General features: G+C 44.8%; 1 protein-coding gene across 1 annotated transcript in view; it reads right to left on the bottom strand.

Moving 5' to 3' along the window:
* Window positions 1-25,691, bottom strand: part of DPP10 (dipeptidyl peptidase like 10) — a 273,664-nt gene that overhangs the window by 127,477 nt on the left and 120,496 nt on the right. Inside the window, exon 4 of the mRNA XM_087707706.1 lies at window positions 21,345-21,439. Coding sequence (XP_087563832.1) covers window positions 21,345-21,439 — 95 coding nt within the window. The remainder of the gene's footprint in view (window positions 1-21,344; window positions 21,440-25,691) is intronic.

Here is a 25,691-nt window from a genome sequence, read left to right as displayed (position 1 = left end):
CTCCCCTGGGCACATGTAACAAAGTGCCAGGCCCATCAATATGGATAAGAAATTTTGTGATCTACAAACAGCCAATCTTTGATAGGTTAGTTACCTGGTGTTCCTTGATTGGCTGATGGTGAACCTCTTCCTTTGAATTCTGAATAGAGGGAGGACTGAAGGGACTTGGAAAGAGAGAAAGACAAATCTTGAGGGGAGGAAATTGGAATCAAAGTTCAGAACAGTAGATCTACAAGTCCCAGCAGCTCAGAGGGGGGAAAGGTGGAGAGGAGAGGCTGGAAAAAGGCAGGAAATTAAGGACTGAGGGAATTGACAGTGTTGTTCTGGGGGAGAGAAATGCTGTGACATTCTGAGCTGTGGATGGCATTCCTGCTGCTATAAGAGAGGTGACAATTCTAATCCAGTGGCAGAGCTCATAAACAGCTGCCTTCTTGATCCGGCAACAGTTTCCTGTTTCATCACTTTTGACAAGAGATGACTATTATCTTAATTAAAACCTCACAAATCCACAGGACATGTCAGTGTGTTTGGGTCACACCAGCTGGTCAGAGGGACAAAAGGACCTGAGCATCAGTGATTCTGTGTATGTGAGAGAGAACTACATGTAATTTTTAAATTCACTTTTGCTACCTTTGTATAGGGGAACAATAAAGACATTTTGTCCGATTCTTAGCAAGATGTAATCTTTATAAACCCCACCCACAAATTATGTTCTGACCCACATTCAAAATCTGTCATCACCTTCATAAATTATTTTAATATTTCATGATAAACAATCAAATCAGTCAACTTTAGCATTTAAATTCATTATTTTGCCTCATGATCAGAATTACATTTTTATCATGCATTCAAAGTAAGCAAACTTTTTGCAAGCAGACACCTATGGTATCAAGCAATCAACATTCTGATCAATTCTTGGCCCCTAAAATAATCTACTCTGTCTTTCTATACTTTTCTTTTATTTTTGCCTCTGAACTATGTAAGTTTGCCCTCAGATCTTATTCTGGGGTGCACAATATATCCCCAAACCTATATCTGATTCTTTGGTTATTATTACCCAAGAATAAAGCATTAATCAATATTTTTATCAATCTATGAATTATTCCTTTCATACTCACAAACAATAATTCAGATATTTCATTCATAGTTAAATCCGACCTTCTTTTATGTCCAATATTTTTTTTTTAAAAAAAACTTGCTTAATATAAAACAGACTAGTATTTTCTGACCCTATTAAATACAATTGCAAGGCCTGGGGAGCTGCCACTAATGTTAAGGAAGGAACATTACTTTGTAATTTCAAACCTTTTAATTCCAACTCTTGGTACATATCTATAAAAATGACATGCTATTATGCATGGTAATAAAGATAAAATCATTTGTAAGTATCCTTACAAATATTTATTTATCAGCACAAATACAACAAAATGTAACAAACACAGCACAAATACAACAAAATGTAACAAAAAGGCAACAGTAAAAATATTGGGTTTCTGCCTGGATGGTCTCTTGTGATGAGCCGAAGGACAGAGAATGGAAGTAGTGATCTTCCTCCCATATTTGGGCATACCGGGGGTTGTAAAAATCTAATAGATACCTTTCACCCTGGCTTCGCTGAAACAGATAAGAGCCTGTGGCCTAATGGCTAAGATGTCTGCCTAGTATGTAATATAGCCCAGGTTCAAATCCCAGTAAGGGTATGGCTAGCTGATGAGAGCTAAATAGCTTGAAATGGATCTGTACTAGTCTCCCTTTATTTATCAGCACAAATACAACAACATATATATATATATATATATATATATATATATATATGTATGTATATGTATATGTATATGTATATGTATATGTATATGTATATGTATATGTATATGTATATGTATATGTATATGTATATGTATATGTATATGTATATGTATATGTATATGTATAATGTTGTTGTATTTGTGCTGATAAATAAAGGGAGACTAGTACAGATCTATTTCATATATATATATATATATATATATATATATATATATATATATATATATATATATATATATATATATATATATATATATATATATATATATATATATATATATATATATATATATATATATATATATATATATATATATGAAAGATCAATGATATATATATCTGCTTTTCCAGATAAAAATATGCACCAAAAACATTCCCACCATTAATGATGTCACTAGTATATAAAAAGATCAAACTCTACTCCCTATTAGCACTGATGATGTTACCTACATAGGTAATGAAATCTGTACAAAAAAAGAACCGAGCTCAGAGTACATCAAGGATCCAATGATAAATGTTAAAACTGTTTCATTGTACTGCTATGTTTTATATTTACCAAATTTTAATTGATATAAGTTACTCTGGTATTTGTATAAATTAAGGTGACCAGATTTTCAGATTGGAAAAGAGGGACACCCTTGGGGGGGGGGGGGGGGGCTTGATTAAAAAAACTTTTTTTGTCAAAAGGTCACCCCAGGACACTGAAACCAGAATAAATACGAATCTGTTGCCAAACAAAATTTTGATCACGTGACCATGAGGATGCTGCAACGGTCGCTAAGTGTGAAAAATGGTCGCAACGGTCGCTAAGTGTGAAAAATGGTCATCAGTCACTTTTTTCAATGCCATTGTAACTTTGGTCACTAAATGTTTTCCCCCTCCTCGAGACTCCTCACTTCTTCCTTCATTCCTCTTGCTTATCTACCTTCACCTTATCTGTCTTCTGCTCTTTCCCTCTCTTCCTTCCTTCCTCCCTCCTTCCATCCTCTTCTTTCCTCACTCACTCCCTTCCTCCTTTTTTCTCTTCCTTCCTCCTTCCATTCTTTATACGATATAAAATTCAATGAGGGTGAAACACACAAAATCTGGCAAAGCTGCCTTGCACCAACCTGGCCTGCCCATAGAATAGCAGCCACTTTGAGACACATAAACCTGGTTTGAACATATTGCATCACAAAGATGTGCAAAGATCACATTTGCAAAAAGGAACATTTCTTGTAGTAAATACATTTTATAAACAATTTAAAAGTAAAAATCCCCCCAAAATAATAAAAAAGGTATTCTATAAATAAAAGAAATCCTTAAAAACCATTGTTAAGTATTACACCAGCAATAATTTATACTGTCACCATTTCAAACTATCATCAGAAATACGAATCTGTTGCCAAACATCAACATTTTGATCGCGTAACCATGAGGATGCCACAACGGTCGCTAAGTGTGAAAATGGTCGCTAAGTGTGAAAAATGGTCATCAGTCACTTTTTTCAATGCCATTGTAATTTTGGTCACTAAACAGCCATGTTCCTGACTTAACAACCACCATGATTCACTTAACGTGGCAATAAAAGGTCGCAAAATGAGGCAAAAATCATTTAACAAACGTCTCCCTTAGCAACAGAAATTGGGGGATCAATCCTGGTCGTAAGTCGAGGATTACCGGTAGCCAATTGCAAAAGGCAACTTTACTTGGAACAGGTGAGATTGTGCCCGGATCCCTTTCATGCCAACATATCCATCTTCTGCTCTTTCCCTCTCTTCCTTCCTTTCTCCTTCCATCATCTCCTTTCCTCACTCACTCCCTTCTTCCTTTTTTCTCTTCCTTCCTCCTTCCATTCTTTCAGCTTCATTTCTTTTGCCTATCTACCTTCTCTGTCTTTCTGCTCTTTCCATTTCTCCCTTCCTCTTTGCTTTTGTTCCTTTCTCCTTCCCTCCTTTCCTATTTCTTGCTTCTTCCTTCCTTCTGCCTATCTACCTTCACCTTCTCTGTCTTTCTGCTCTTTCCCTGTCTTCCCCTTTCCTCCCTCCTTCCCTTCTTTCCTTTCTAGTTCCATCCTTTCTTCTTTCCTCTCTCCCTCTTTTTTCCCTTCCTTCCCCCTTCCTCTTGCCTATCAACTTCATCCTCTTTGTCTTTCTGCTCTTTCCCTCTCTTCCCCTTTTCTTCCTACCTCCTTCCTTCTCCCTCCCTTCTTCTTTTTCTTCCTTTCTTCTTCCATCTTCCTCCTTCTCCTTCCATTCTTTCTCCTTCCATCCATCTTTTCTCCTTCCATCTTCTCCCCCCTCCCTTCTTCTTTTCCTCCCCCCTCCCTCCTTCCTTCCTCTCCTTCCCTTTCTCACACACAGGAAGGGGAGGGGGGCTATCTAGTCGCTTTCACAGCATAATTTCTTTAGCTAACTTTTAAAAAACAGTGTGCAAATCAAACGAGATTTTCGTAACCTGCGAAGCACCAAGTTATTTCATTTCATTTTCATTTATTTCATTTGTATGCCGCCCTTTTCCCCGAGGGGGACTCAGGGCGGCTCACAAGCTAAATTAGCTTAAACCAAGCTAATGCTAAAATGGATTTAGGGAATTCCTGGAAGCTTGGCATTCAGAGAAATCAGCCAGCAGTGAGCACCCAGAAATAAATCACATTTATACACTATTCAAAAACAGACAATAAAAAAGCTAAGAAGAAAATATCGTCTCCAGCTACCAAGACTGGGGTAAGCAGGAATTAACTCCAGACAATGAAGCAGAAAACAATAGTCGAATCAACCAAGGAGAAAACCACGCACACACACTCCTCCACCAATATGGAAAGGCAAGCTAATGTATATAAATAGGGAGCAAACCTCGTACTCCCTACCAGTGATGTTATCACCTAGTCGGGGAATGAAAGGTGTGGAAGCAAGCAGCCAAGTTCAGGGAGCACAAGGACTCCACAGACTAGCAAAGTGCACCCATGAACACTAACTACAGTCAGAAGGCGTGACAAAAATTCCTCCATCTTACCACACATGGACAGATTCAGCCATGGGAAACTAATCGTGTTTTAGGTAAACCCGGTCCCAAAATAGTAGGATCTCCTGGAAGTTTGATATTCAGACACAAGACATATGAAGATAAACCACATTTACCTAACTTTCAAAAGACACATAACTTAGGAAACAAAAAGACTACAACGCAACCTCTAAAACTACGATATATAAACAAGGTGCCAACCTCACATTCACTAGCACTGATGTTACCTAGTTGAGCAATGAACCACCTGAAAGAAAACAAACAGATTGCGAGAGGACGTTCAGACCTTTACCCACAAGACTGGTTTCCTCAAATGGTTTATATCTGCAAATAGGATGTTTTTACTATGTATGCCTGAAATTTTGTGGAATTAGAGCAGTGAAAATATTCCTACATAAAACATGTTTTGCTCCCCAGCTCTGCCTCCTTCTCTCCTTCTAGTAAATCATGACCAAGAGGTACAACCTATGAGACTCCTGATGAATAATACAGCGGACTGTTTAAGACCATTTAATGACAATGACAGAACTTGGGGAGGTGTGGTTCAGGCAGGGGCTCGAATGACTCACAGTAAGTGCACTATTTCTCTTTCTGACTGGTCATGCAGCGAAGAATTAAATGAGCCTCAGTCCACTGTCCTGAACATCCAAGAGCAAGGACTGCACAAATATAAGTTTTAAAATGATTGTCCTCTTTGGCATGTACTTTGGCAAAGCACATTCAGTATTATGTAGCATTAAAACAGTGAGAAAACGTATAAATACTTTGAAGGAAATTGAGCAAAAAGTCTGACTTTGAAAATCTATACAATTTCAATTGGTGAGAAGAAGCACTAGGCTGAAAGTGCAGGTTTGGGAGTAGCACGTGCCGCAATCATCTACATCAAATGCTTCGGTCATTGGATAACAAGCATCAGGGAAGATGGAAGGAGGATTCTTAGCCTGGAAATCATGGGGGGGGGCTGGGGGCTACGTAGTTTTTTAGCCAGCACAGAGCCTGGCTGGGAGCCTTTAGTCTGCCTTCAAATCTGCTTTTGAAAGGATGAAGTTTTTCAAAGGCGGACACGGGTAATGCGGGGGGGGGGATCTGATTGACGCGCTACCCGGCAAAACCCAGCACTGAACGCGGGGAAAAGGGAGGCAGCAGCGCTCAATGCTTATTGCCGGTGGTGCCAAACTCCCCGTGGAAGGAAGGAGGCCCGGGGGCTCCAGGGGGCTCCTCTCTTCCTGCAGGCACCAGGCGGGGCCCTCGGGGGAAAGGAGGGACGGGGGAGGCTGTCACTCCGGCCTCCAGCGCAGAGCAGCCTTTTCCTCCCCGTTTGGATGGGCGAAAACCCCGCCCGCCTGGCTTCAGGGCCACCCCCGGCAAACACGCCGCCCAGAGGGGAGCGGAGTCACCCGGCCGCCGCCGGTGCCGCCCTGCCCGTTGCCTTTCGCGGCTTGGCCCGCGCGCGAGAGCGGGGCTCTTCAAGCGGGACGGCCGGAAAGCCGAGAGGCTGCGCCGCAACTCTCCCTCCGGGCATCCACCGGCAGCCGCCCAGCTGCCCTCCGCGGGGCCGCCACCTGCCCCCGCCTCCCGCCACACGTGCGGCCGCGCAGGAACGGAGCGAGCTCGGCTGGCGGCGTCTCCGAGCAGCAGGAGGAGGAGGAGGAGGAGGCACGTGGCCGCTCGTTCCCGCGGCGGCGGCGGCGGCGCAGGCGAGGAGGGGGCGTGCCCCTTCCCCTTCTCCGTGCCGGGGACGCGGCGGGTCAGCACGAGGGCGGCTCCCGGCCGAGGAAAGCGGCCCCTCCCGCCCCCCGCCCGCCCCCCGCCCGCCGGCCTCATAAGTTATATTATGTTGTTACAAATTCGCAGCTACTCCATTCTTTCTGATAGGGAACTACATTTCCCAAGATGCCTCAGGTCCTCAAAGCGCTGAACGCAGTTTTCAATTGACTCCAGCGAGGCCCGGTAGCCGCCGGCTGGGGTGGTTGTCAGGGCGATGCGGAGCGGACGCGCCGTTTGTTACTGCTTCCAGCAATCAAGACGGACAAGGGAAGCGACTGAAACGGACGCTGGCCGCAGGAGAGAGAGGCTGCTGCCAGCCGTTTCACCTTGAAGGTGAAACGGCCGGCAGCAGCCTTGCTCTCCTGCTGCGGCTTCTGTTTCAGTAGGGAAGAAAACTTCCTTTCGCTTCCCGAATTTGACTGGGTCCCGGGGCTTCTGCCGGGCGGCAGAAGCCCCGGGACCCAGTCAAATTTGCTGCGCAAGGTGAAACGGCTGGCAGCAGCCTTGCTCTCCTGCGGCCAGCGTTCGTTTCAGTAGGGAAGAAAACTTCCTTTCGCCTTCCCGGGCTTCTGCCGCCCGGCAGAAGCCCCGGGACCCAGTCAAATTCGCTGCGCACGGTGAAACGGCTGGCAGCAGCCTTGCTCTCCTGCGGCCAGCGTCCGTTTCAGTAGGGAAGAAAACTTCCTTTCGCCTTCCCGGGCTTCTGCCGCCCGGCAGAAGCCCCGGGACCCAGTCAAATTCGCTGCGCACGGTGAAACGGCTGGCAGCAGCCTTGCTCTCCTGCGGCCAGCGTCCGTTTCAGTAGGGAAGAAAACTTCCTTTCGCCTTCCCGGGCTTCTGCCGCCCGGCAGAAGCCCCGGGACCCAGTCAAATTCGCTGCGCAAGGTGAAACGGCTGGCAGCAGCCTTGCTCTCCTGCGGCCAGCGTTCGTTTCAGTAGGGAAGAAAACTTCCTTTCGCTTCCCGAATTTGACTGGGGTCCCGCCGCCCGGCAGAAGCCCGGGAAGCGAAAGGAAGTTTTCTTCCCTACTGAAACAGAAGCCGCAGCAGGAGAGCGAGGCTGCTGCCGGCCGTTTCACCTCGGGCAGCGAATTTGCACTGGGTCCCGGGGCTTCTGCCGGGCGGCGGGACCCCCGCACGACGTTCTGTGCGGGCGGCAGCCGCTGCGCCCATGCTCTCGGAGGTGGCGATCCCATTCACGAAGAGGCAGCTCCTCGTGGGCGCAGCGCCTGCCGCCCGCACAGAGTGAATTTAATTGGGATCGCCTGCGGCCGCGAGGACCCCTGCACAAATGGATTCCTCACGGCCGCAGGCGATCCCAATTCACTCAGCCAGGGCGGGCAATTTCTGCACGAACGGACTACTCCTCGCGGCCGGAGGAGGAGGGGGCAGCCGCCCGCACGCAGTTCAGGGGCTTCTGCCGGGCGGCGGGAGCCCCTGCACCGCGTGGAACTTCTCTGCCGCGGGCGGCTGCAGCTGCCCCCACCCTCTCCTCCTGCCGCGGCGAGCGGAAAATTCGATTAGAATTAGATTACTCACCAGTCAGCGCAGCTGCAACCTCTTTCGTCTTTTGTAGAAAGGAAATGGAAACTCGCGCAAGCGTGCTGAAAATTTCCCATCCCAGCCAGCTCACTGATTGGCTGGAGTCCAGGCCAATCCAATCAGTGAGCGGGAGGCTGGGCTGGCTTAAATTTGTAGGTAGTAGGTAAAAGGCTAAAAGCACGCTTTTTTTTGGCGCTCGCAGCTCCCGCCCATCAGCTGCTAGCTTGCTGGGCTGGCTCATCTGGTAGGATAGAGAACAGAACGATGAGCCAGCCCAGCAAGCTAGCAGCTGATGGGCGGGAGCTGCGAGCGCCAAAAAAAGCGTGCCTTTTAAAAAGGCGGGCGGGACGCGGGAAAATGCATTGGAAGGCGGGTGTGTCCCGCCAAAAGCGGGACGTCTGGTCACCTTAGTATAAATAGAAAGCCAAAATGTGAATCTAATAGTAAATTTAATAGTAAACAAGTAAATAAATATATACAATATGACACAGTATTCATGGATTAGCTAATATATCATGTAGTGGTTAAAAGATATAATATATAGCAGCTGTTACTTAAATTTCATTATGAATCTCCTGAATACTATTCCAGTTGTCTTCTGAAATATTCACACATAATTTTCACATTAGATCGGATAAGGGAGAACTATTGAAATTTAATGCCCAGGCCCACTTTAAATGAATTATAAATGTGTCCCATTTTATTTAAGCTGAGTTGAAGAAGTTAGTGGAAAATAATAAGAATGACATTAATTTGTAACCCTTTCCTGGACTAAAGAAATAGTTTTAATAGAACCAGACTCTACATTACATGAAGTTTTGGATGCATATTATTTATAGTAAATGTATATATTTTATGTATGAAAGATCAAGAATTTGACATCTTAAGAGAGCAGGTTTCATCTGCATCAACAGTGTTTCATTTAATAACTAAAAAAGAAAATGTACATCTGAGCTACTTTCCTAAATTTGTTTCAATTACGTTCAGAATTTTAAAGGTATAAAATTAAAAGAAATGCATAAATAAAATTACAGGTAGTCCTTGACTTACAACCACAAATGGAACTGGAGTCTCTGTCACACGTTTTTGTGATCGTACTTAGAGTCAGACCTAATTTTATGACAATTTTTACAGTGGTTGATAAATCATGTGGTCATTAGGCAAATCCTATTTCCCCAATGGGGATACCAGCAAAAAAATGTTACAATTACATCCCACTGGGCATTGCAACTGGTCATAATGCAAGCAGATTGCCAAGCTCCTGAACTGCAATGCCATCACAGTGGGGGTGGTCCAGTGGTTTTAAATGAACGTTTTGAGTCATTTCTTCACTTTTAAGTCACTTTTTCTATAGACTGTGAATTAACATTAAACAAATAGTTGTATAATATTATCGGTCCAATTAAATTTCAGTGAGATCTAGGTTTAATTCAGTTTAAAATTCAGACAATGAGAATTGGTAGTAATAATATTTGGGATATTAACCAAAGAGCAGTTTAAATATTAGGAGAAAACACAAATATCAATTAAATTGCTTTCTTTTTACAGTGCTAAGAGTGCTCTGCTTTTCTAAATCTACTAAAATTAAATGAAACAAAAACTAAGAGAATTGCATGTTAACATAATACTGCTTATGATATAGTTTTATCTACCATCACCTTTTAAATCATTTTGCAATAATGCAGAATTCTCTGGTGATATCTCAGATGTTATCATAATGGTTCGTACACAGAAACTGCCTAAACTGAGAAAGTTCCATGGGATAAACTCTGTACGTCCTCCTTGGAACTGAATTAAAGCATGGCAGCCAGGATAATTGTACAGTGGAAGAAGAAGAATCACACATATAAAGACACTAGGCTACATGTAAGAAATTGCATTCTATCCATAACAATTTTTCTAAATTAATTTTCTAATTTGAAAACAATGTCAAAACTAAATTCCATAAAATTGAAAAAGCTGGAAGGTAAAAATTGAAGATAATTTTTCTGGACAGTATTAATGAAACCTGCTTCTGATAGGAAGTATCTTGGGTAAATATGTTTTCTTCTTTTACAATTATATTGTTTTGAAGGTTTTTTTCCTATTTTCAAATTTTAAAAGGATGCTTTGTGGCCCACAAAAGAATATCATAAAGAGCATTGGTTTAATAGTGTTAAATCATTATATTTTCTTTTCATTATGAAAATGCAAAAACAACCAACAAAAAGTATTTGGTAGTTTAGCTTTGTAATCCATACTGACAAATTAAGAAGCTATTAGCTGCTTTAAAAGACAGGACATCTTCTTGGGTAAATTGAGTCTTTATGTTTGATTAATTGTAATATTATAGTGCTAGCAATAACATTAGCACTTAGGCTTATATACTGCTTCACGGTGCTTTACAACCCTCTCCAAGCGGTTTACAGAGTCAGCATATTGCCTTAACAATCTGGGTCCTATTTTTATCCACCTTGGAAGGATGGAAGGGTGATTCAATCTTGAGCAGGTCAGAATCGAACTCCTGGCTGTGGGTGGAGTTTGTCTGTAATACTGCATTCTATATAGGTGCCACCATGTCTCCTATATATGATATATAAATATAAAATGAATAGCAATAAATCTTGGCTTTTTTGGTGGGAAAGCATCTTTCATGGTTGAGATTTAATTCTCTAATTGACAGTGACACAGAGAATGATAATACAACATCACAAAGCAGAGCTTTTTCATTTTTCCACCTTTAATTTTCTTGCTGTCACAGATTCCAGTGACACAATTTTCTTTAAATCTTAATGAAGAAACTAGTTATACACACATAAACTAATTCTATACTTACTAATTATCGAATTGTTAGGACGCCAAGTTTTATTTCACTAATTCCAGGTTAAATCTTTCAACAATTACAATTCATAGAGCTGAAGTGAGTGATAGAAAAGAAGCAGATACTGTCCACCAGTGACGTGTGGTGAGGTTTATGGCTGGTGAGGCACTGACACAGTGGTGGATTTTGAAAATTTTTAGAACCTATTCTGTAGGTGTGGCCTGTTTTGTGTGAGTGGCTTGGCAGTCATGTGACTGGGTGGGAGTAGCCAACTTGATGTCACTCACCAGGAGATATCATGGATTGGATAAAATGTGGTGAAACTCACTTAACAACGCTCTTGCTTAGCAATCAAAATTTTGGGCTCAATTGTAGTCATAAGTCAAAGACTATCTCTGCCATTCTCTGCATGGCAGCCATGTCCTAGTAAACTATTTCTCCTTTCTGAAAATTTTCCTCTCTATTAGAGGCACCAAAAATAATCCATACAATGTAAGGTTTCCTGCTGCAGCAGGGGGTTGGACTAGATGACCTCCTTCTAGCCCTAAATTGCTGTGCTGTTTTTCTTTCTTTCTGCTAACAAAGAAACCTGCCTGAGGCTCATTCCACATGCCTGCCAGATAGACATAATGAGATAATTACCCTAGAGAAAGTTTGGCTCCATTCACAAGCCTTTTAAAAACACAATGATCATATTGCACAAACCCCAAAACTTCAAAAACATAAAACCATATAACATATAACCATATAACCAATTTGTTCTTTCCTGCACCTATTTTAAAAATAATCTTTATTGGTTATACATTTTTTTTAAGAATAAGACATACAAATACAAATACAACTTTAAACATACAACCCCCACCCCCCACACCGCGGTGACAGTCATTCACAGCCCAACTTTTTTTTTCTTCCTCATTGTTTAGTCTCTAACCAGCATCTTCTCGTTACAAAGTTCAGGGATCTATTACAATACCCATGTTCACTTTTAGTTCCCATTGTTAATAACTGCTATTTAACTTTCCCCGTTTTAAGTCCCTGCTGTTCTCCTTGTCGCCCACATATACCATAGATTCCAGCTAAGATAATGTTCCGTTTCTCCTTTGTCCCTCAGCCAACCCGTCATTCTGTCCATTTCTGCACATTCATAAATGTTTTTAATTATGGCATCTTCCGATGGTATGGTAGTAGATTTCCAAAATTGCACATAGCTTATTCTTGCGGCCACAATTATATGTAGGCTCAAATGCCATATACATTTACTCATGTTTTCTGGTTTTATGCTTAGTAAAAAAGTCTTGGGTTTTCATTCCATGCTTGCCCCGGTAACCTCTTATAGCCAGTTTTGAATCCTTCTCCAGTATTTCGTGGCCTCGGTACAAGACCACCAAATATGGTAGAATGTGCCATCCCTTCTTCCACATTTCCAACACAGTGAAGATAATCTAGGAAACATTTTGGCTAACCTCATCGGGGGGAAGTGCCATCTATAAACCATCTTGTATATGTTTTGTATAAACGCTGTGGATATTGTAAGTTTAATAGTCTTACTCCATAGATCCCACCATGTGCCCATTTCAATCTCATAGCCAAAGTTTCTCCCCCATGTTATTAGAAGGCTTTTATCCATCTCTTCTTTAGCATCTTGACAGGTCAAAAATTGATAAATCTTCGATAACATTTTCTTATCTCCACCAAACAAAATCTTATTTAGCCCCTGAGGGTTTGGATAGATCCCAAACTGTACCTTATCGCTTTTAAACCTATTTCTAATCTGTAAATATTCCCACCATTCCAGATTCCTACATTGTTGCTCTAATTCCATCTTTGTTTTCATGTTGCCATCTTCTGTCATAATGTCTTTATATATTATGTTTCTTGTCCAATTAAATACACTGGTATGTGTTAAGGCCTCCAATGGTGCCAACCAGCACGGAACCCTAAGATAGTACTTTTTCCTCATCTTTTCCCACACCCCTATCAAAATCTTCCGAATATAATGTCTCATGAAGTACCTATGGGGGGTATCTCTTTCTTGCCAGAGGGAGGCATGCCATCCCTGGGGGAAGTCATGTCCCTCTATAGCCAATAGGCGCCTTCTACTCAACGTCACCCAATCCTTCACCCATGTCATAATTGCTGCATTATAATATGCTTCCCTGTTGGGTACTCCGAAGCCTCCCAGTTCTTTACATTTTTGCAACGTTTGGGCTTTAATTTGTGCTTTCTTGCCTTGCCATATAAATTGAGCCACTATTGTGTCCAAGGATTTTTTTAAAAAATGTCAAATTTAGTCGGTGCCGTTTGAAACAAAAAGAAACATTTTGGTAGTACACGTTTCTTAACTGTCACAATCCTGCCCATCAAAGACAGTTTTTTACCACTCCAATTAGTCATATCCTTAGATACCTGTTGTAGTAATTTCATATAATTATCTACCTTGATAGAGGAACATCTCGCCATGAGCCAAATTCCCAAGTATTGTATTTTATGGGCCATGTTAATCCCTAACAGGCTTTGTACTTCCCTTTTCTGGTTCAAAGTCATATTCTTAATTAACAGTTTTGTCTTCTCTTTATTTATACGTAACACCACTATCATACCGTACTCCTCTATTTTATGTAAAAGTTGTATCCCAGAAGCCATAGGATCCTCCAAAATAAAAACAAGGTTGTCGGCAAAAGCCTGGACCTTAAATTCCTGAGCTTTAGCTCGTAACCCTTTAATTTGTATATCACTCCTCATTATTCTAAGAAGGGGTTCTAATGAAAGGATAAACAGTAGGGGGGATAACGGGCATCCTTGTCTTGTGCCTTTACAAATCTCAATATCACCCGCCTCTTCTCCATTTACCAATAATGTCGCAGTTTGTTGTACATAAATTGCCCGAACTGCATTTAAGAAGTTTTCTCCAAACTTCATATTTTCTAATTGTGACAACATAAACTTCCAATTTACCCAATCAAAAGCCTTTTGTGCGTCAAGAAACATAAGGGCCACTTGTTTATCCAGCCGAGCTTCATAATATTCTAAGGCATCCAAAATAATTCTAACATTATCTTTCAAATGCCTTGATGGCAGGAAGCCGTTCTGATCAGGGTGTATAAATTTGCTAAGGAAGAATTTAAGTCTATCTGCCAATGTAGCTACAAAGGTTTTATAATCCACAATCAAAAGTGAAATGGGCCTATAGTTTTTAATTTGGGTACGGTCAGCTCCAGCTTTAGGCAAAAGGGTTATATAGGCCTCAGCCCATGATTTCGGTACGATAGAATCCATCAAGACAGCATTAAATATTACAATCATCCCTTGTCCTAAGATTTCCAAAAAGGTTTTATAGATTTCAACTGGCAAACCATCCAAGCAAGGAGTTTTGTTGTTTTCCATTTTTTTGACTGCCTTTTTTAATTCATCTATTGTTATCTTTTGGTTTAGTACACCTTTCACTTCATTTGAGATCTTAGGTAGATTTGCATTATCTAAAAATTCCTTAATTTAGTCCTCAGAAATTTCCTCTCTACTATATAGTTGCTGAAAAAAACCTTTTCAATTTAAAATTATTAAGACTTGTGGACTTCAACTCCCAGAATTCCGCAGCAAGGCATGCTCAGTTCCGATTTAAAGCGACAGCATTTGTTTTTCCCCTTTGTGAAAAAAGTTTCCTTCTTTCTTTTTCTTTTTCTTCTCCCTTCCCCTCCTCCCTCCCTTCCTCCCTTCCTCCCCCCTCTCTCAAACATAGACACATACACACAGAGAAGTTGGATTGGACTCTCTCTCCTACCCCCCTTCCCTCTCTGTGTCACTATCTCTCTCTCAAAAAAACACACAGACATACACACACAAAAGTTTGATTGGATATCTTTTCCAATGGCTTGAAAGCAGCTCCTCTGCCATCCCCCCATTCCCCCACTGCCTTCCCCAAACGCTGGGCAAACCTCCTCCATTGCAAATGCAGCCTGCTGTCTGGGTGGAAAATGCCTGGAATGCAATAAAGCCCATCCACTCACTTCCTGCTGGCAGACTGGGGTGAGAAGAGAGGCAGAGACGCCGGTGGGGAGCCAATCTGAGCCTTCCAAAAGAAAGAGGCTGGGGAAAAGTGTGTGTGCTACAGCATGGCTCTTTGTCTGGCTTCCTGCCTCCTCCTGTGGTCTCCTCAGTGCTTGCTTGTGCTCTCCCTCCTCAAGTGTAGTTTGATTGCAGGCGGAGCCACATTGCCTTTTCAAACTTGTAATCAGTGAAGCTGGGCTGGATTTTGATATAGTTTTATCCAGCTGTTTGTGTGGAGGGGAGAAATGGATGAGGGGCTGGGGAGGAAGTCACTAACTTGGGGAGGGAGAGCACCAGCGAGCACTGAGGAGACCACAGGAGGAGGCAGGAAGCCAGGCAAAGAGCCATGCTGTAGCATACACACTTTCCCCCAGTCCCGGAAGAATCCATTATGTAAAAATCCAGCCCAGCTTCACTGATTACAGGTTTGAAAAGGCAACATGGCTCCACCTACAATCAAACTACACTTGGGAAGGGAGAGCACAAGCGAGTCAGGGTCCTTCCCTCCAGTCTTCGCCCAAAGCTCCGCACAGCACCAGGAGGATGAAGTTTGAATTCCTCCAACTCCCTCCGACCCACATGTACCTTTTCCAGCTGCTTCAGAGAGAACTTCAACTCTGCTCTTGCCTTGGTTCCTCTGAAGAAGTCCTACCCTTGCTTCTTTCTCTTTGAGAAGCGCCTTGCAAATGGGCTGCGGGGCAGGGGAGCATACCGGTATGGGGGTGTGGCCACACCTACGTGGAATGGCTGTCACTTACTCTGCTGCTGCTGAGTCACAGGAAGAACGAGCGCCCTGTACTATGAGGCAGGAAAACTGTGTGCCTCATCTAGTCTGACTTTTTAGGCTTTTAAGCCTCTGCTTAACTCTGCTCGTGGTGAACGATCATAAAACAACTAAAAAGTCAGACTAGGTGAGGCACGCAGTTCTCCTGCCTCATAGTAGAGGGCACTTTTTAAGAGGCTTTTTTAAACAGTTAAGCAGAGTCATCCATGGTGAGGCAGCAGCTAGTTCAGCCTCACCTCAGGTCTCGCCTGAGAGGCTGAACTTGCTGCAGCCTCACCGCAAGCTCTCGTCTGATTAGTTGAACGGTAAATATGAAAATTCTGCAATTTTAATACCAAATAATGTAAAATTGGTGAAGTTAAATGGAAAATAACTTTATGGTACAGATCAGTAGATAAATACAAGCATTTAATTTATTTTTTTCCTTTTACATTTTTTTTCTTTTGCTGTCCACTGTAGAAGGACAGATAGACAAATATAAGGAGTCTGGTAGCATCTTTTTTGACTAACAATATTATTAGAATGCATACCTGATGACATGACTTGCAGCAACATGAATTGCAGCTCATCAAATTTATACCTTTTAATAACATTTTTTAGCTGGAAAATATTCTACCTGACTATCTTCAGAGATGAATCAGCTTGACTTCTACTGAACAGATTTTATGAATGTTGAAGCTTTTATTTGCTAAAATTTAAAAGTACAGTCATAACCAATAAAGATTATGTTTTATGTGACATCCTTATTTGTCTTTTTTAAAGTTTACATAAAACAACAGTTCTTCAGTGGTGGGTAGCCAGATCTTGAGGGCCGTGCGGAAGGCCTGGACGGTGGTGAGGGTACGGATCTCCACGGGGAGATTGTTCCATAGCGTCGGAGCTGCAACTGAGAAGGCTCTCCTCCGCGTAGTCGCCAGTCGGCACTGACTGGCGGATGGAATTCGGAGGAGGCCTACCCTGTGCGATCTGATGGGACGCAGGGAGGTAATTGGCAGAAGGCGGTCTCTCAAATAGCCAGATCCACTACCATGGAGCGCTTTATGGGTGGTAAGTAGGACCTTGAAGTGCACCCGACGATCAACAGGTAGCCAGCGCAGCTCACGGAGGATCGGTGTTATGTGGGCGAACCGCGGTGCGCCCACGATCACTCGCGCGGCCGCATTCTGGACTAGCTGAAGTCGCCGGATGCTCTTCAAGGGCAGCCCCATGTAGAGCACATTGCAGTATTCCACCCTAGAGATCACAAGGGCTCGAGTGACTGTTGTGATGGCCTCCCGGTTCAGGTAGGGCCGCAACTGGCGCACCAGGCGAACCTGGGCAAATGCCCCCCTGGTCACAGCTGACAAATGATGGTCAAAACTCAGCTGTGGGTCCAGGAGGACTCCCAAGTTGCGGACCCTGTCTGAGGGGTATAAATTTTGCCCCCCCAGCCTGCTTGATGGAACATTAGCCAAATTATTGGGAGGAAAACACAACAGCCACTCGGTCTTTTCCGGGTTGAGTACCAGTTTTTTAGCTCTCATCCAGTCTTTAACAGCCTCAAGGCCCCGGTTCATCGCGTCCACCGCTTCATTGAGTTGGCACGGGGTGGACAGATACAACTGTGTATCGTCCGCGTATTGGTGGTATTTAATCCCGTGCCTCCAAATGATCTCACCCAGCGGTTTCATGTATATGTTGAATAGCAGGGGGGATAAGACCGAGCCCTGCAGCACCCCATAAGTTAGGGGCCTCGGGGACGATCTCTCCCCCCCCCACCAACACCGACTGCGACCTGTCTGAGAGGTAGGAGGAGAACCACTGCAGAACAGTGCCGCCCACCCCCACCTCCCGCAGTCGTCGCAGAAGGATACCATGGTCGATGGTATCAAAAGCCGCTGAGAGGTCAAGGAGAACCAGGATGGATGCATGGCCTCCATCTCTGGCTCTCCAGAGATCATTGGTCAATGCGACCAAAGCGGTTTCTGTGCTGTAACCGGGCCTGAAGCCAGACTGGAAGGGGTCAAGATAGTTAGCTTCCTCCAAGGTACGCTGAAGCTGGAAGGCCACCACCTTCTCAACAACCTTCCCCACAAAGGGGAGGTTGGAGACTGGACGGTAGTTATTAAGAACTGCTGGATCCAAAGACGGTTTCTTCAGGAGGGGCCTCACCACCGCCGCCTTAAGCGCGGTGGGGAAGTGCCCCTCCCGAAGAGAGGCGGTAACAACCGCCTGGATCCAGCCTCGTGTCACCTCACTGCTGTTGGCAACCGGCCGGGAGGGACACGGGTTCAGTATACAGGTGGAGGCGCTCACAGCTCACATAGCCTTGTCCACATCCCCGGAGGCAACATACTGAAACTCAACCCAGAGATGGTCTGCCAAATCATTCCCTTGTGTCTCGGCTGGATCTGCAAGAGTGGAGTCCAGGTCCGATCGAAACCGAGCAACTTTGTCCGCCAAGAACTGAACATACTCCTCAGCCTTACCCTGTAGGGGGTTCCCCGTCTCCCTCCTATTTAGGAGGGAGCGGGTTATCCTAAACAGGGCGGCTGGGCGGGACTCGGCGGACGCTACCAAGGAGGCAATGTGTGATCTTTTGGCTGTTCTTAATGCCCAAATGTACTCCTTGGTGCATGCTGTCAACAGTCCTCGGTTCGACTCGGACCTATCGGACCTCCACAGGTGCTCTAGGCGTCTCCTCCGGCGCTTTATCTCATGGAGCTCCTCGGTGAAGCAAGGAGGCCTCCGTGAGCCGCTGACCCGGAGGGGCCGTAGTGGCGCAATCCGGTCCAGAGACCCTGATGCTGCCGAGTGCCAGGCCGCAGCAAGAGTCTCCGCCGAACTGTGGGCGAGAGCATCTGGAATAACCCCAAGCTCCGTCTGGAACCTAACAGGGTGCATAAGTCGCCTGGGGCGGAACCACCTGGTCGGTTCCTCCTCCCTACGGTGGGGGTTTGGCCTCCGGAAGTCTAGCCTCAGTAGGTAGTGGTCTGACCACGACAGGGGAATGGTCTCATTTCCCCTCAGACCAAGATCATAACTCCACTGCTCCGAGAGGAATACGAGGTCGAGTGTGTGCCCTGCTGAGTGGGTAGGGCCTCGGATTACCTGGGTCAAGCCCATGGCTGTCATGGATGCCATGAACTCCTGTGCTCCATCAGAGTGTTCACCGAGCGAAGGCAAATTGAAGTCCCCCAGAACCATTAGCCTAGGGAACTCAATTGCTAGCTCGGCTACTGACTCGAGGAGCGAGGGGAGGGCTGCTGCAACGCAGTTGGGAGGCAGGTACGTTAGCAGCAGGCCCACTTGACCCTTGAGGTCCAACTTCACTAGTAGGGACTCACACCCGGCAAGCTCCGGAGCAGGGATCCTACGAGGTGCTAAAGACTCCTGGACCACAATAGCCACACCGCCACCCCTTCCCTGGGCTCTCGGCTGATGAAGCACCTGAAATCCGTCTGGGCACATCTCTACGAGGGGGACTCCTCCCTCAGTGCCCAGCCATGTCTCAGTAATACATGCCAGGTCTGCCCCCTCGTCTACAATCAAGTCCCGGACTAGGGGAGCCTTATGAACAACAGACCTGGCATTTAGCGACAGCAGCCTGAGACCAGGGTCCTGATTGGTAGCGCTATCTGACCTTGGAGTGGGACTCATAGGGCCGGAAGGAGGGATCTCTGCGATATAGCGAACCCTCCTTCCCCGGTAATGGCCAGCCCTAAAGTCCCCGCCGTATCTGCCTCTCCCTGTTATGACCGCAATGCTCCGACTCTCTCCCGTGGGTGTAATTCCCCCAACCACCCCAATGACCCCCGCATGCCCCGCCAGGTCCTCCGAATCAGACATACTCAGACACTCACACAAACAGTCCCCACAATATAGTTAAAAACACAGAAAAAATACAGCAATAATAATACTAAAAGTGGGTCTTTCATACTAACACATTCAACCCCATACACTCAGCATACCCGATTAAAATTGCGCAAACACAGAGTTTAAATTATGAGTTCCGGAAGAGCCAACCTCCCTTCCTCCAAGTTCCAGAAAGATCCAAGGCCAAGGTCCAAGGTCCGTATTATGTGAGATGGTTGTAGATGGAGGGGGGGCAAAGCGCAAGCCCCAGATATGAACAAGCACCAGCTTTGCAGTCTCACACCCTCCAAATCAAGATAAAGCGTAGAATGATCATCAATAACGGTCCATAGGAGATATAAGGATGATATGCAGGGGGATATCTTATCCTCCCCCTCTCCTAAAGTCCTGGGAGGGCCAAAGTCTGGATGTCTAAAGTCTAAAAATGACTGGAACCAGTTGAAAGGGGAAAGGGGAGGGTGCCAGCTTGGTGCCCAGTTTTTAAAATGCCAAGTCCCTGTCCCTGAAGCTGCCATCCTCTATCACTCCTTTCCCCAAACCGAATGCACCATAAGTATGTACACCATAAGGTGTCAAATGTTAAAACAGGTGGTCGCTGCTCACATTAGGTGTTCCAGGGCAGCAGTGGTAGCAAGCGGTGGAGAAGGGCGGTTGTTCCAGGCCAATGCTGATGGTCGCAGGCCAGGCAGTGAGAAACTCGTGTTGAATGAAAAAACAGGGAAACAGGCAGACAAGGCTCCGCAGCAGCAGGGGCAGGCAGGGAAAGAAATTGTCCGACACACGGGAGGATAAAAGGAGAGGCTACAACGGCGAGAGAGGTAGGCACCACAGCACAAGATAGGGGAGGGGCGGGCGTTCAGGCGAGCTATGATGGTGGTGGCTAGATCGCCGCTCAATTCGCTCACCCAAGGCACGATAGTTTCTCCTCCTCTTTAGGGCAATGGAAGATGGTAGTAGTAATAAAAGATGGTAACAGCCAATTAAAAATCCCCAAGCTCACCGCTCCTTTTTTTCTAGGCTGTAAATGAAAATCCAGGGTTCCTCTCCAAGCCCCACACTGCTTAAATCTAAAAAGAACAGCGGGGGAGTTCAATTCGTGAGAGCGAAAAGCTCAGGCAGCCATTTTTCATCCAATTCCCGCTGCTGCCGCTCCGCTGCTCTAGGGTGACTTCCAGGACCAGGGCTCGCAGATAAAGTTAGTGGGCTCACCAGGTCGGGCAGACGACAGCCGGGGCACCCAGGGGCACCCAGGTATCCAAGATGTTAGAAAGACGGTGACCATCCGTGTGTCGCCGCCGTCCTGCCCTCGCACAGCTGGATGCTTCAAGCTGCTAGGCGCTGTGAAGGCTAAAAACAAGCCTTCGGGAGCGATGTTTTCCAAAAATTCCTTCTGGTCCTTCCGTTCTAGAGGTCTTAAACTCATCCAGAGGCTCTTTCCGAAAACTTTGCGGACTGTTTGGAAGGCTTCTCAGTACTTTTTTCGCCAGATTACAGAGAGCGAAAAAGCCCGGTCGCCATTCCAAACCCGCACATGCTTTAAGTTTCAATCAATATCAATTAATCTTGCTGGTCTCATGGTCTCTTGCTTATCTGTTATTCCATAAAGTAGGCAAGAACATGCCACAGTAACATGCCACATTCAAAATTATACATGAGGTAGATTTGAAATAATTATTGCATATAAATTCAAGAAAAAAAGTATAGCAATGTAATTTCTCATTAAAAATAAAGAAGTAATACTTACAAAAGTTGCATTTTCCAGCAATAATGTAGTTGTGTTTGTTTCTACATTCAGTTTAATAACATGTCCATTCCTGTTTTTATATACCACTTCTGTATCTGTTAATAGAAAAATGCATTAAGAATTAGAAAATGCAAATATTCTGTGCAATAGCTTCTTAGTTAATAGACTTTTTAAAATAAAACAGACATCATCGACCATCCAATACATTAAAATGTGATTAGGCTGAGATAATGACTTCATCAGTGTTATCTGTTTTTGTTAATTTGTTCAGAGATAAGTGCCCCTAGTCTTTCTGACTTACTAATGGAGATAATCTTTCACCTTAGCATTATTCTACCTTCTCCCTTGTATAAAACAAGGTCAACTGACTTTTTTTAAAAAGCAGACTTAAGCTGTTTGACTTTAACCCCCAAACATCTCTTCCCTCCCTCTCTTTTTTGCACTGTTTTTCACTGCTGCTAAGTAAGAATACAGGATACTTAATACATTAGACATTTTTACATTTAGAAACAAACAAACAAAACTTTCAGGAATGGTTAACTGCTTCATTATTCTACTGCTCTGATGTTTTGTAATTCTCCCACCTATTGAAAGTAATTTTAAACATTTCAAAACACTTTACTGAAATAAGCTTCAATTGCACATAAACCTTATATTCACCATGCAATGGCTGCACAAAAAGAAAGAAATTTGGGAAGATTGTATCATGATGTAATAGTATTGTGAAGAACATGTAATACAAATAAGTTTGAACTGTTATGCTTACGTGTTCTTCATTCCTTTCATGTCACTTTTCAAATTCTGCACTAACTAGAGTAATTTCTAATTGGGCAGAGCTTTTGGCTCATCTTTGCTATTTTATCAAATGAAGAAAAAAAATCACCATGTAGATATCCTTTAAAAAACCCTAGAAATGTTATTTATTGGATTAAGACTAAAGATGGCACAGGATCCCCATCCATCAGGATATTTTTTTATATACCCTCAAGTCCTTTCATTTTAATTTATGTTACTCAAATGTAGCTGACACCAGGAATAGTAATTCTGTTTCTTATTCATAATAAATTAAAAACTGTTTTATTCACATCAGGGTTTAATAATTTTAAATATGGCTTGTAAGAAATATTAGGAAACATGAAAGGACCTTAAAAATGGGAAAGCATGTTATACAGATGGATAGCCAGTAAATAATACAAGCACTTCAAAAATAGATGGACAGGAGTCAACCCCGGTGACCTACAATACTTCTGGCATTTTTGCCTTCCTGCATGAGAAAAATCTAACAAAAAATCTGCCTAGAGCACCTGTGGAGGTCCGATAGGTCCGCATCGAACCGAGCACTGTTGACAGCTTGCACCAAGGAGTATATTTGGGCATTGAGAACCGCCAAAAGATCACATATTGCCTCCTTGGTAGCGTCCGCCTTGGTAGCGTCCGCCGAGTCTCGCCCAGCCGCCCTGTTCAGGATAACCCGCTCCCTCCTAAATAGGAGGGAGACGGGGAACCCCCTGCAGGGTAAGGCTGAGGAATATAGTCAGTTCTTGGCGGACAAAATTGCTCGGTTTCGATCGGAACTGGACTCCACCCCCGCAGATCCAGCCGGGACACAGGGGAACAACTTGGTAGACCATCTCTGGGTTGAGTTTCAGGATGTTGCCTCTGGGGATGTGGACAAGGCTATGCGAGCTGTGAGTTCCTCCACCTGTATACTGGACCCGTGTCCCTCCTGGCTGACTGCCAACAGCAGAGAGGTGACACGAGGCTGGATCCAGGCGGTTGTCACCGCCTCTCTTCGGGAGGGACACCTCCCCACCGCGCTTAAGGCGGCGGTGGTGAGGCCCCTCCTGAAGAAACCGTCCTTGGATCCAGCAATTCTTAACAACTATCGTCCAGTCTCCAACCTCCCCTCTCTGGGGAAGGTTGTTGAGAAGGTGGTGGCCTTACAGCTTCAGCGTACCTTGGAGGAAGCTAACTATCTTGACCCCTTCCAGTCTGGCTTCAGGCCCGGTTACAGCACTGAAACCGCTTTGGTCGCATTGACCGATGATCTCTGGAGAGCCAGAGATGGAGGCTATGCGTCCATCCTGGTTCTCCTCGACCTCTCAGCGGCTTTCGATACCATCGACCATGGTATCCTTCTGCGACGACTGCGGGAGGTGGGGGTGGGCGGCACTGTTTTACAGTGGTTCTCCTCCTACCTCTCAGACAGGTCGCAGTCGGTGTTAGTGGGGAGGGAGAGATCGTCCCCGAGGCCCCTAACCTGTGGGGTGCCGCAGGGCTCGGTTCTGTCCCCCCTGCTATTTAACATATACATGAAACCGCTGGGCGAGATCATTCGGAGGCACGGGATTAAGTACCATCAATATGCGGACGATACGCAGTTGTATCTGTCCGCCCCGTGCCAACTCAATGAAGCGGTGGACGTGATGAACCGGGGCCTTGAGGCTGTTAAAGACTGGATGAGAGCTAACAAACTGGTACTCAACCCGGAAAAGACCGAGTGGCTGTTGTGTTTTCCTCCCAAAAATTTGGCTGACGTTCCATCGATCAGGCTGGGGGGGCAAAATCTGTTCCCCTCAGACAGGGTCCGCAACTTGGGAGTCCTCCTGGACCCACAGCTGAGTTTTGACCACCACTTGTCGGCTGTGACCAGGGGGGCATTTGCCCAGGTTCGCCTGGTGCGCCAGTTGCGGCCCTACCTGAATCGGGAGGCTCTCACAACAGTCACTCGAGCCCTTGTGATCTCTAGGCTGGAATACTGCAATGTGCTCTACATGGGGCTGCCCTTGAAGAGCATCCGGCGACTTCAGCTAGTCCAGAACGCGGCCGCGCGAGTGATTATGGGCGCACCACGGTTCGCCCATATTACACCAATCCTCCGTGAGCTGCGCTGGCTACCTGTGGATCGTCGGGTGCACTTCAAGGTCTTACTTACTACCTATAAAGCGCTCCATGGTAGTGGATCTGACTATTTGAGAGACCGCCTCCTGCCAATCACCTCCCTGCGTCCCATCAGATCGCACAGAGTAGGCCTCCTCCGAATTCCATCCGCCAGTCAGTGCCGACTGGCGACTACGCGGAGGAGAGCCTTCTCTGTTGCAGCTCCGACATTATGGAACAACCTCCCCGTGGAGATCCGTACCCTCACCACAGTCCAGGCCTTCCGCACAGCCCTCAAGATCTGGCTATCCCGTCAGGCCTGGGGATAGGATTATTTCTCACCCCGCCCGAATGTTGAGTGAATGTTGTATTTTTATGGTTTAATTTCTTTTAATCACGATTCTTTTTTTTCAAGTCTTGTCTTGCACTCCCTTTCCTTCATTGTTGTAAGCCGCCCTGAGTCCCCTCAGGGAAAAGGGCGGCATATAAATCCTTAATAAATTAAAAAAAAAAAAAACAACTAGCGGCAGCCCTTGAAGAAAAAGTTGATGTATTGAGGCAGCAAGTAGCCGCTTCAACTGATCAGAAAGAATAAAGGTTTATCAGCTCAAAGAAAGGAAATCATACAACAGAAACTGACAGTGAAAACAACTTTCAATAAGGAAGACACTCCACCAATAAACCCAACAGAAAAAAATAGCAAGCAGAAGTAAGGAAATTGTATCATCTTCTACATTATTGGAATTCGGAAAGAGTTTTCAGGCTCTCATATGGAATAAAAAATAGGGGAAATGGGATGGAATAGGAAACAGGAGCATGGACATGGCAGAGTAACTTCTAAGATACGTCCACTGGTTATTTCTTCTTGCTAATACATGAGAGGGGGAAAAGACAAACAATACTGCAAAACAGTGGCTATTATTATACTATAGGTTTTAGTATCACAGATTCTGAAAGAAATTCAAGCCATGGGCAACTCATGGAAGTTGTTAGATCAGTGAGAAGCAGCAGGCAAGAGGAGCGAGTGAGTTTCAGCACTATTTATTGCAATAGTAAGTGACTGTGCTCTGCTGGCTGGGCTGCTGGAGCTCGCCTTTTAAGGAGCTCCGGCAGACCAGCTGGCTAATGATAGTAGTTTAAACATTCCGGGGTTTGGGCAACCAATCCCTGGTGAGCATGTAAAAACATGTAAATTAAGATGCTCCGGCAGCCCAGCCGGCCAATGACAGTTTTTTAAACTTCCCGGAGTTCGGGCAACCAATCCCTGGTGAGCATGTGAAAACATGTAAATTTAATAACGTACGTCCATACATAACACAAGCCATGAACAGAAAATAATTCTTCCAACTGATAATTTTCCTTGTCAACTAAACTGGAAAAATATTGATTACATCTCTCTTAGGCAGACTGAATTGAAAAATTGGACTCTGCCGAGTTGAGGAGGCGTGGTCAAGATTTCTTCCAATT

The sequence above is a fragment of the Thamnophis sirtalis genome, unplaced genomic scaffold, assembly GCF_051295495.1.
Source record: "Thamnophis sirtalis isolate CommonGarterSnake01/CBP01778 unplaced genomic scaffold, rThaSir2_p1.2 scaffold_1, whole genome shotgun sequence".
NCBI classification, from domain to species: Eukaryota; Metazoa; Chordata; class Lepidosauria; order Squamata; family Natricidae; genus Thamnophis; species Thamnophis sirtalis.
Note: the sequence above shows the minus strand (reverse complement) of the source record. Positions and strands in the feature narration are given on the sequence as shown.